Raw genomic sequence first — 12,034 nt, forward strand, 5'->3', positions numbered from 1 at the left:
CCTTCCCCTTGATGGGTTTCTCCCCGCCCCCCCACGATTCTGCCATTGTGAAAAGAGAGGGTCAGTTGCCTCAGCACCGTCTCCTCTGTGGCTTGGGGGTCTCTGAAATCGAACCTTGGAGGTTGGCCTGAGTGCATAACTCCGTAGGCTGTTTGCCACCAGTGCACGCAGCCAGTGACCACGTCAGTGTGCATCCAGCTGGGTTCGGTCCAAATTCCCCCCACTGGCTTCCTCGTACACTGGCCACAGTCGATCAGCGAACGCCTGGGGGGTCTCCCCGGGTCTCTGGACAGTGGCCTGTACCCGGTCGAACGGACAGCCGTTGTTCAACCCCATGGCCTCCAGGATATCCTGGAGAGCGGCCACTGTTCACTGACCCCTCTTGCTCTCAGCAGAGGGAGCCTGACACAGGGCTGGGTCCAGTGAGAACAAGAGCAGTTTGGCCTCATCGCAGTCATTTATGTCTCCTACCTGCTCTACTTCCATAAAGTGGACAGAGGGGTCTCCTTTTCGGGTAAGTTTATTCACATGGGCCACCATCTGCCGCAGCTGGGTCGCACTGTGGGGAACCACGTACTGGTTCTGTAGGGGATCCTCAGCCTGACTCACCGTGGGTGGTCCGAATCTACTCTGCCTAATGGGGCACATTGGGGCAGGTCCCGGAGGTTTAGATTCCTGCCTCTCCTCTGGGATCCCCAATGGGGCTGTGGGAGAGGGCCTGTAGGATTCTTCCTCCCTATCCGCCTCCCCACAGCCTGTTTCACTATGCTCCCCCTTCCGCACCTCGGCTGGGCTGATAAGGCACACCACTCCTTTACTGGGTGCCTATCTTTCAGCCCAGCCGAGGGCTTTTGCCTCAGCTAGGGCCAGAGCTTTGGTGTCGGGCTGGGTGGGGATTCGAGTCTCGGGCACTTCCAGAGCTTTTGCTCCGGCTAGAACAAGGACTGCTTTGGCTTCAGCCAGAGCCAGGGTGAGCTGATCAATTTGTTCCTGAAAGGAACGATGATCCGCCTCTGCCCTGCTGTGGCACGCCTGAAGCGCAGCCTGTAGCTGGAGACTCTTACCCTCTCCCAACCTTCCCTGGTTCTGAGCCTGGGCAAGTTCCTCCTGCAGTCCCCTGACGTAACCTTTTCCCTCGGTTACCTGGGACTGAAGGTACTCCATGTGGTTGCGATAGCTTTCTCCATCCCTCTCTCGTTCCTGCCTCTCCCAATTTAAATCCTGATCCAGCTTTTCCCTTTCTGTGCTGGTCTTTACTAGCTCCTCTCTCTGCTCAGCTAACTCTGTCTGCAGGACGTCTACCTGTCTGTCCAAGACCTGCATTTACTTCCGAAAGCAAATCAGCCACACTGCCTTTTCCACTGATCTTTTATGATCTTTACTCAGGCCGTTCAGCCCTCAGCAGCGCCTGCACCCACTTCCTTAAGCAATTTATCCTTGCTGTTACATACCTAGCAATCCTACCCTCCATTTTATACTCCTCTCCACCAAGACTGACTGTCTCTTCATCCTCACTCAACGCACGTCCCTTCGTGGTCGCCATTGCAAGGGGAGCTTGGGGTGTGGGTTCGAATCCATACTCCCCTGAGGTTCTGTACGTGCGATTTATGAGGATGGGTGAATAACGAGGCACCAGACACAGTGGGTAAGAGTACAAAATGGCTAATGTTGTTTATTTAGAATAGAGGGCGTAGGAAGAGGTCATAAATAGCAGTAATGGCACAATCTCACTCAACAACACGAAAAATTCTCGCAACAGGGAAGGGGAAGATAAGAGGTTGAAACATTCCACTCACACACAACCACACCTCCCACTTCCACCCTTCTTACCAATTCCTGTCCTGAATTGAGTCTGTGAGGGGGTTTGGGCTCTACTCACGATCCTATCAACTCCGGGGTTCTGGGGGCACTTATTCCAGCTCGGGGTCCCTCTGGGGTGGGTTTTAGGTTGTTGGTCAATTCAGTTTTCCTCCTCGATGTTGCGTCGGTTTCTTCTATTTGCCTCTCGGTTGGCTCCTAAGCAAAAAGCTGCTGGAGTTGAGCACACCTTCACCAGAGCGAGGGCCCTGTGAAGAGCTGACTACAGCCTCCAACCTCCTTGTGTGTTTTTGCAGCTTTTCTTATAGTCTGTTCATCTTCGCGCCAAAACTGCATGCCATTGTCTTGGGTCTTCCTTGAATAAAATGGGGTGTGAATGGCAGTTCGATGTGTATCGATCTGTCTGGAATGGGAGATTAGCCACACCTCCTGTATCCTGTCGCTCGCTGATGGGGTGAATGAAGATGATTGTTCACTATCTCGACAGGTGCCACTCTGTCTGGGCTGGCCAAAATGATTGCATCAGACCTGTGGGCCTTTGTTTAATTATTCAAACTGGTACCCTTTGTGTTGTTGCCTTGTGTATTACTGGGGAGATTTTGCCTGGACATGTTGCCTCTTCTGTGAGGGTTTTACACGAAAAGCTGGAGAAATGTCCTTTTAAAATATAAAGTTGCCTCGTATCCATTTTCCTGGAAGAACCGAATGTACACTCTTCCCCCTTACGGTAGCTGGCTCATCCTCCGCCCGGTTCCGTGCCCCTGCAACACTGTCTGTTACTGTACAGGGTGGCCAGAGTCCCATCATCCTCCGCGGTTTACAGGCTGTTGGCTGCAGTTGGTCATTTTAAACATGGCATCTTCCCATTCTCCCTGCCACATGTCTCCGTGGTTGGTTTCGCAGACCCTTACAGTGGTGTGTGCTTCGCTCACGTTGAGCAGAGCAACCTATCACACAGTGAGTCGGAACCGAGAGAGGACAAGGATCAAAGCCATTGGGCGACTGACCCGGCTGCTTGATTGGACGATTACTCCAGCCACTCGATTGGACGATTGCTCCAGCCACTCGATTGGGCGACTGACCTGGCCGCTCGATTGGCCGATTGCCCCCTCGATAAAGTGCCACATTATCGGCTTGCCAGCAGATTTCAAGCCCATGGAATAAAAGGGACAGTGGCTGCATGGATACGGAATTGGTTCAGTGAGAGGAAACAGATTAGTGGTGAACAGTTGCTTTTCCGTCTGGAGGAAGGTATAGTGTGGTGGTCCCCAGGGATCGGTACTGGGACCACTGCCTTTCTTGATATATATTAATGACTTGGGTGTGGGTGTACAGGGCACTATTTCACAATTTGTAGATGACACAAAACTTGAAAGTATAGCAAACAGTGAGAAGAAGGGTGATAGACTTCAGGAAGACAGACAGGCTGGTGAAATGGGCGAACACGTGGCAGATGAAATTTAAGGTGTGAAGTGATGCATTTTGGTAGAAAAAATGAGGAGACAATATAAACTAACGGGTACAATCCTAAAGGGGGTGCACGAACAGAGAGACCTGGGGGTATATGGGCACAAATCGCTGAAGATGGCAGGGCAGGTTGAGAAAGCAGTTAAAAGCCTTATGGGATCCTGGGCTTCATAAATAGAGGTATAAAACTGGAAATTATGATGAACCTGTATAAAACACTGGTTCGGCCCCAACTGGAGTATTGTGTCCAATTCTGGGCACTGCATTTTAGGAAGGATGTGGAGGCCTTAGAGAGGGAGCAGAAAAGATTTCCGAGAATGATTCCAGGGATGAGGGACTTCAGTCACGTGGATAGACTGGGGAAGCTGGGATTGTTCTCCTTGGAGCAGAGAAGATTGAGAGGAGATTTGATCGAGGTGTTCAATATCATGAGGGGTCTGGACAGAGTAGACAGAGAGAAACTGTTCCCATTGGTGGAAGGGTCGATTTGCGGGGCTACGGGGAAAGGGCGGGGGCGAGGGAGTGGCTGAGAGTCGGCAAGAGTCGAATGGCCTTCCGCACTGTAACCATTCTCTGATCCTGGGTCCCGGTTACTCGGGCTGCAGTGTTACCCGTGTGAAGTTCTGGTTGTGCAACAATTTGTTTTCGAGGCTGCCGTTTCCAATAAACATGTATCTGGATTGTATTGACGTTTATCTTTTCAAACTTCAGAGAAAATGAAACCCGAGCTGCTGAAATCAGGTGCTTTGTGTGAAGTCTGTGAGGCGATGATCAAATACCTGGATCAATTACTGGAAAAGAACGCCACCCAGGAGGAGATCGAGGCCGCCCTGGATAAAGTCTGTAACCTGCTGCCCGCTACAATGCACGACCAGGTAAGCGGCAATAGTGTGACCCCAGGCTCCAGCCTGGCAGGCACAGGCTGGCTGGTCCAAATGGCGGCCTCCTGCATGCTGCATTCTGTGGCTGCAGTGTGAGGATGTGTTGTTCTGTGGGCGTATGTGACCGAGCGTGCAGTGCCCGGCGGGGTACCTGCTCAGTGTGGCTCCTGGTGCTGCAGGGTAAGCGGGGCCTCAGGCTCCGGGGGCAGCAGCCAGTAACAGGCCGCCTGTTTACAGGACTGCCTCGTTTTCCTGGAGGACAAGCGGGGCAACAAGTTTCAGTTATTACAAATGTATCTCCTTCAGCATCCGTACCGGGGGTGCATTGTGAAGAGAGCACTGCTCGGGTCCTCTAGTTCCATGGTGGCATTGAATGCCTTTGGAACTGGAACTGTGTGAGATTTCCTGCAGTGTCTCAATGACCACTTACTGAAACAGCTTCTCTGTGTTCCAGTGTGACCAGCTGGTAACTCAGTACGGACCTCTTATATTGCAAGTTCTGTTGCAGACTATGGATCCCGACTTTGTTTGCACAGTGAGTATGATTTTGATTTCTTCTAATAACCACAGTTGTGTCATTTCTCTGCCTGCCGTGTGTAACGGCAGCCTTGGGATCGGCTTCACATTGGGTTTGAAGCACCGCCTGGAACAGGCACCAAGTCCATCTTGGCATTGTCACTGGGAACTGGCGGGATTGCTCAGAACGTGCCCCAGTTCATGGGGTACCCCGGGCCTCTGCCCCCCACCCCCGCCACCTTGTCTCCACTGTCCTGTTTCCCCCCCCGCCCCGCCACCTTGTGTCCCCCGTCCCGTCTTCCCCCCCACCTTGTGTCCCCCGTCCCGTCTTCTCTTTCCCCCCCCCCCACCACCTTGTGCCCACTGCCCCTCCCCGGACACAGTTTGGCAGCTGAGTCCGGATCTTGTAACCTGGCTCTGACCTGCCCATTGATTCCTGGTCCTGACTTTATCAAAAACAAGGATTGGGAGCAGAGTTCAATTTAAACGGCAATGCCTAGTCTCTGGAAAATACCGCATCACCGCTCAGCTGTTGTTTCAGACACGGTGCAGACGGTGAGAGAGTATTCAACGGCTCAACAAGACACCTCAGTGTGTTTGTAATTTTACAATTACACTTCATCGAGATTGAAATGATTAACCAGACTGTTGTGTCTCTTTATCCAGCCTTATCTTGCTCCAGAATAGTCTGAATGGATATAATATACAGGCACAGTCAGACTAACGGTGGCCTTCGCTCCCTGTGTGCTACACCACAGATACCAGCCAATGAATCCATCTCCAGGGTCTCTTTGCCCACATTTAGAATGGACAGTGCCTGTTGTCACACTGAGTACACAAAAGGACAAGTCAAGCACCCTCCACCTCAGCAGCACTAGAATGCGTTGTGTGGCGCAGAACCGGTCATTGTCAAACAGTCATCATCATCGCAGGCAGTGCCTCGGGGGCGAGGATGACTTGCTTCCACACTAACAATGAGTTCTCAGGCGACTGATGCCTGTGCGTGAATTATTTTAATGTGGGGCGACCGTTGCACACCAGCCACCACACGGGCTGACAGAGGAAGGTCTTGGTCCAGTGGCAATGGCAAGGGGATCCAAGACGACTGGAGACCAGACTCCCCCGCATGTGCCAATACACACACACAAACTTAAACATACTCCTACCAGCAGTGTGGCGGACAGTGTCTATCAAACAGGGAGACAATAGTATTTTTGGCACCCGGTGTTGCTGTTCTGTTGGGTGCAGCAATGGCTGTAAAGTTAGTGAACAGCAGGATTAGGGAACTGTAAGTGAGACCTTTCAAATGGATGACTGGCTTTTACTCCACACACCATTTAGGGGTTTCTTAGATGTCATTGCAAGATCCATCATAGAATGGTTTCAGCACGGAAGGCCATTCGGCCCATTGAGCCCGTGCCGACTTTCAGCCAGTCCTTTCCCCGTAGCGCTACAAGTTTTTTTCCTTCAGATACTTGCCCAACTCCCTTTTGAAAGCCACGATTGAATCTGCCTCCACCACCCTTTCACGCAGCACATTCCGGATCCTAACCATTCGCTTTTTCCTTACGTCGCCTTTGGTCCTTCTGCCAATCATCTTAAATCTGTGTCCTCTGGTTCTCGACCCTTCCGCCAATGGGAACAGTTTCTCTCTACTCTGTCCAGACATTTTATGATTTTAAACACCTCGATCAAATCTCCTCTCAACCTTCTCTGCTTCAAGGAGAACAAGCCCAACATCTCTGATCTATCCATGTAACTAAAGTCCCTCACCCTGGAACCATTCTCGTAATCTTTTCTGCACCCTCTCTAAGGTCTTCACATCCTTCCTAAAATGTGGTGCCCAGAATTGGACAGAATAAAAGGTTCATCATAATTTATCATTTATCTATGCCTAATAAATCCCTTTTTCCATGAACAGAAGGTTGGAGCTTGCGTCGGTGCAAAAAGGCATCTTGTGGGAGCAGATAAGTGTGTGTGGGGTCCATCGTACTGGTGTCAGAACATGGACACGGCGAACCAGTGCAACGTAAGTACATGCCCCATTGCACAAATTGCCCAGTTGGATGTGCTTTTGAGATATTTGTATAAAATGTAGCAAGTGAGCGGCTCCAGAGATTCACATTCTTACCCAGGCTGTGTATCGAGCTATGTGAGGTGCCTGTATTGCCATCATCGGTGGGCTCAAGCTGGACGAGAGAGGGGGAAATTGCACTCTGTCCCCTCCCCGTGCTGAAAAATGTGTGTGTATGTGGATAGGATTGAGTTTGCTCTATCCATTGTGCTGAGGAGTAACTTAGAAAACCTCACGCCACGGGTCACTGCCTCCAGTAGAGGGAGACAGTGCATTGGACATAGATTGCAGCCATCAGTGCTAGCACTCTAGCCTCTGGGTCAGAAGGCTGTGGCTTCAAATCCCACTCTATGCAGTACTGAGGGAGCACCGCACTGTCGGAGGGGCAGTACTAAGGGAGCACCGCACTGTCGGAGGGGCAGTACTAAGGGAGCACCGCAATGTCGGAGGGGCAGTACTGAGGGAGCGCTGCACTGTCGGAGGGACAGTACTGAGGGAGAGAACTGCACTGTCGGAGGGGCAGTACTAAGGGAGCACCGCACTGTCGGAGGGACAGTACTGAGGGAACGCTGCACTGTCGGAGGGGCAGTACTGAGGGAGCTCCGCACTGTCGGAGGGGCAGTACTGAGGGAGCGCGGCACTGTCGGAGGGACAGTACTGAGGGAGCGCTGCACTGTCGGAGGGACAGTACTGAGGGAGCGCCGCACTGTCGGAGGGACAGTACTGAGGGAGCGCTGCACTGTCGGAGGGACAGTACTGAGGGAGCGCCGCACTGTTGGAGGGACAGTACTGAGGGAGCGCTGCACTGTCGGAGGGACAGTACTGAGGGAGCGCCGCACTGTCGGAGGGGCAGTACTGAGGGAGCGCCGCACTGTTAGAGGGGCAGTACTGAGGGAGCGCTGCACTGTCGGAGGGGCAGTACTGAGGGAGCGCCGCACTGTCGGAGGGGCAGTACTGAGGGAGTGCTGCACTGTTGGATGAGACGTTAAACCTCAGGTGGACATCTCTGACAGTACTCCGACAGTGCAGCACGCCCTCAGTACTGCCCCTCTGACAGTGCAGCGCTCCCTCTGCAGCACTGAAGTGACCGCCTCGATTAAGAGCTCAAGTCTCTGGGTGGGATTTGAACCCACGACCTTTTGACTGTGAGCTGAGATTGCTGCCCACTGAACCGCAGCTGACACCTTACATAGTACAAAATAATCGCATCATATTTTGAAGTGGTTTTGGAAACGGTCAGAATAACTGGTGTCTTGGATTCACGTTTCAAAAAGTTCATTAAATATGTTAATGCTATTTCTCTAATAGATCTGAGCTGATGCATGTCATTATAAGTGCTGCTCTTGAATTGTATGAATTATGAAGGTTTTCCCACAACCAATGTAAGACTCAGGTTTTGGAATGGACGGACCCGATTAAAATAACTGGGCAGAAACATGTTTCTTTTATTTTCGGGATGTGGGTGTTGCTGGCGAGGTGATTTATTGCCCGTCCCTAGTTTCCCTTGAGAAGGTGGTGCTGAGCTGCCGCCTTGTCCCGCTGCAGTCCGTGTGGTGAAGGTGCTCTCTCAGACAGGTTCGACCTCGGCGTGTCTGGGTCAGAAACAGAAAGCACAGCTGCAGTTTCTGCTCCTGGTTGTTGTGCAGTGATTGCAGTCCTGCTCAGAAGTGTGTGTGTGTACACATCGGGGAGAGCAGGGTTAGACAGCCGTGTGTACACATTGGGGAGAACAGGGTTAGACAGCTGTGTGTACACATTGGGGAGAACAGGGTTAGACAGCCGTGTGTACACATTGGGGAGAGCAGGGTTAGACAGCTGTGTGTACACATTGGGGAGAACAGGGTTAGACAGCTGTGTGTACACATTGGGGAGAGCAGGGTTAGACAGCCGTGTGTACACATTGGGGAGAGCAGGGTTAGAAAGCTGTGTGTACACATTGGGGAGAACAGGATTAAACAGCTGTGTGTACACATTGGGGAGAGCAGGGTTAGACAGCCGTGTGTACACATTGGGGAGAACAGGGTTAGACAGCTGTGTGTACACATTGGGGAGAGCAGGGTTAGACAGCTGTGTGTACACATTGGGGAGAGCAGGGTTAGACAGCCGTGTGTACACATTGGGGAGAGCAGGGTTAGACAGCTGTGTGTACACATTGGGGAGAACAGGGTTAGACAGCTGTGTACACATTGGGGAGAGCAGGGTTAGACAGCCGTGTGTACACATTGGGGAGAGCAGGGTTAGACAGCCGTGTGTACACATTGGGGAGAGCAGGGTTAGACAGCTGTGTGTACACATTGGGGAGAGCAGGGTTAGACAGCTGTGTGTACACATTGGGGAGAGCAGGGTTAGACAGCTGTGTGTACACATTGGGGAGAGCAGGGTTAGACAGCTGTGTGTACACATTGGGGAGAGCAGGGTTAGACAGCCGTGTGTACACATTGGGGAGAGCAGGGTTAGACAGCTGTGTGTACACATTGGGGAGAACAGGGTTAGACAGCTGTGTACACATTGGGGAGAGCAGGGTTAGACAGCCGTGTGTACACATTGGGGAGAGCAGGGTTAGACAGCCGTGTGTACACATTGGGGAGAGCAGGGTTAGACAGCCGTGTGTACACATTGGGGAGAGCAGGGTTAGACAGCTGTGTGTACACATTGGGGAGAGCAGGGTTAGACAGCCGTGTGTACACATTGGGGGAGAACAGGGGTTAGACAGCTATGTGTACACATTGGGGGAGAGCAGGGTTAGACAGCTGTGTGTACACATTGGGGAGAGCAGGGTTAGACAGCCGTGTGTACACATTGGGGAGAGCAGGGTTAGACAGCTGTGTGTACACATTGGGGAGAACAGGGTTAGACAGCTGTGTACACATTGGGGAGAGCAGGGTTAGACAGCCGTGTGTACACATTGGGGAGAGCAGGGTTAGACAGCCGTGTGTACACATTGGGGAGAACAGGGTTAGACAGCTGTGTGTACACATTGGGGAGAGCAGGGTTAGACAGCCGTGTGTACACATTGGGGAGAACAGGGTTAGACAGCTGTGTGTACACATTGGGGAGAGCAGGGTTAGACAGCTGTGTGTACACATTGGGGAGAGCAGGGTTAGACAGCCGTGTGTACACATTGGGGAGAGCAGGGTTAGACAGCTGTGTGTACACATTGGGGAGAACAGGGTTAGACAGCTGTGTACACATTGGGGAGACCAGGGTTAGACAGCCGTGTGTACACATTGGGGAGAGCAGGGTTAGACAGCCGTGTGTACACATTGGGGAGAGCAGGGTTAGACAGCTGTGTGTACACATTGGGGAGAGCAGGGTTAGACAGCTGTGTGTACACATTGGGGAGAGCAGGGTTAGACAGCCGTGTGTACACATTGGGGGAGAACAGGGGTTAGACAGCTATGTGTACACATTGGGGGAGAGCAGGGTTAGACAGCTATGTGTACACATTGGGGGAGAGCAGGGTTAGACAGCTGTGTGTACACATTGGGGGAGAGCAGGGTTAGACAGCCGTGTGTACACATTGGGGGAGAGCAGGGTTAGACAGCCGTGTGTACACATTGGGGGAGAGCAGGGTTAGACAGCTGAGATGCTGCCCATGATTCAGTCACTGCCTGTTGTCAACTTGGTTGGAATGTAGAAGTGTGTGTGTGGGCTGTTCCCATCCACCCGGCTCAGCCCGAAGTTCATTGGCTTTATCCCTCAAATTGAATTTCTTGCCAAATGCCTGTCGAACTCTTTAAATGATGGCGATGAGCCCGGCCCGTGCCCTTGGGCAGCCCATGGTAAACAGTCAGCATCCTCTGTGTGCAATCATTGACCTATCCGTTCTTCCCTCTCGGAGCTGCATCCCATGTCCTTCCTTCCTTAGGGTGATGGTAAACAGTTTCTTCAACTTCAGCTCGTTGATACCCTTAAGGATCTCGAATACCTCAGTAAAATTAACTCGGTGCTCTCTCGTGTCAACATATTCAGCTGCTGTAGCTTTGGAACAGGCCCCTTAAGCAGAAAACCCGGGGGCGCTCGTGCCAATAGTTCTGCACCCAGTGAGATTTGGTCCCTTCAGAAAGGGCGACAGTCAGTACCTGCACTGCCTTTAATCACTGACTGCAGTCTCTAATAATGTCTGCTTTCCATTTCCTAACAGGCCGTTGAACATTGCAAACGTCATATCTGGATCTGAAAGGCATCACTTTCTGGATAAACACAATAATGGTTTAAAAATGAGAATCTTTTTTGTTTCTATCAAATATTTTTCTGTTTAGTTCGCTTGCGATATGCGCTGCCACATTCAGGAGAAATGTGTGTTGTAACAATCAGTAACCGTTCCTTAAAGTCTTGTATCGGAGACCACTTCAGATCTAACTGCCCTGTGGTGATGAAGTAAAGCTGTAAATGCTATCTAACTAATGGCGAGCTTGGATCTCGCTGCACTATGGGGTGCTTACTGTGCTGCACTGCAGGGGATTGAGTATCGGGGCCCAGCCTCCAACACTAGCTGTGTACACTGGCAGGGAAATGCAATCATTGTTTTGGAGGTTTGAAATTAATGTATAAATTTCTGATGTTCAATTCGAGCAGTTTTACTACTTGAAGTTCAGCTGGCCTTGGTTTCCCCGTGTGTGAGAGTATGACTGGTCCGAATGACACAGTTTGCACATTCAATGTTTCTAAAATATTGCAGTTTTTGAATCAATATTAATTGCTGATCTGTTTGCTAATCATTACCTCGGTTTGTTGGAATCTTCTTTTAATCCAGTAAAATGTGTATAAATTGGTTTGTCAATAAAATCCACCCTGAATCCTATCTGTGTGCTGTTCGTTTTCTTTGGCCTATAGGAGTTGCTGCTATTTTGTTGTTTCCAGTTTACTCCAAGGGAGTTCAGTGAAAGCAAGCAAGCGTTTCCTGCCAGTTCTGCAATCCTTACTTTGATCTACTGGTAACTCCCTGCCCTGGGGTTGCAGCTGTTTGTGTGTGTGTGTGTGTTTTTGTATAACCTCCAATCTGGCATGTGCTTTGCCAACAGTAATGAAAAAATCTCATTGGCAAATGCACAAGAAATGTGCATAACAAGTAACATTGTCCGACTCCACCCCTGCCTCAGCTTATCTGCTGCTGAAACTCTCATCCATGCCTTTGTTACTATCCAGCATCATCAAAGGCAGTCCCTCGGAATCGCGGAAGACTTGCTTCCACTCTTAACATGAGTCCTTAGGTGGCTGAACAGTCCAATAAGAGAACCACAGTCCCTGTCACAGGTGGGGCAGATAGTCGTTGGGG

General features: G+C 51.1%; 1 protein-coding gene across 1 annotated transcript in view; it reads left to right on the plus strand.

Annotated features, from left to right (window-relative positions):
* LOC139234609 (prosaposin-like) overlaps window positions 1-11,560 on the plus strand; it is a 38,270-nt gene extending 26,710 nt beyond the window's left edge. Inside the window, exons 7-10 of the mRNA XM_070865297.1 lie at window positions 3,997-4,160; window positions 4,621-4,701; window positions 6,604-6,711; window positions 10,901-11,560. Coding sequence (XP_070721398.1) covers window positions 3,997-4,160; window positions 4,621-4,701; window positions 6,604-6,711; window positions 10,901-10,936 — 389 coding nt within the window. The 3' untranslated portion in view covers window positions 10,937-11,560. The remainder of the gene's footprint in view (window positions 1-3,996; window positions 4,161-4,620; window positions 4,702-6,603; window positions 6,712-10,900) is intronic.
* The last annotated feature ends 474 nt before the right edge of the window (window positions 11,561-12,034 follow it).

This window comes from Pristiophorus japonicus, chromosome 22 (assembly GCF_044704955.1).
Source record: "Pristiophorus japonicus isolate sPriJap1 chromosome 22, sPriJap1.hap1, whole genome shotgun sequence".
Taxonomy (NCBI): domain Eukaryota; kingdom Metazoa; phylum Chordata; class Chondrichthyes; family Pristiophoridae; genus Pristiophorus; species Pristiophorus japonicus.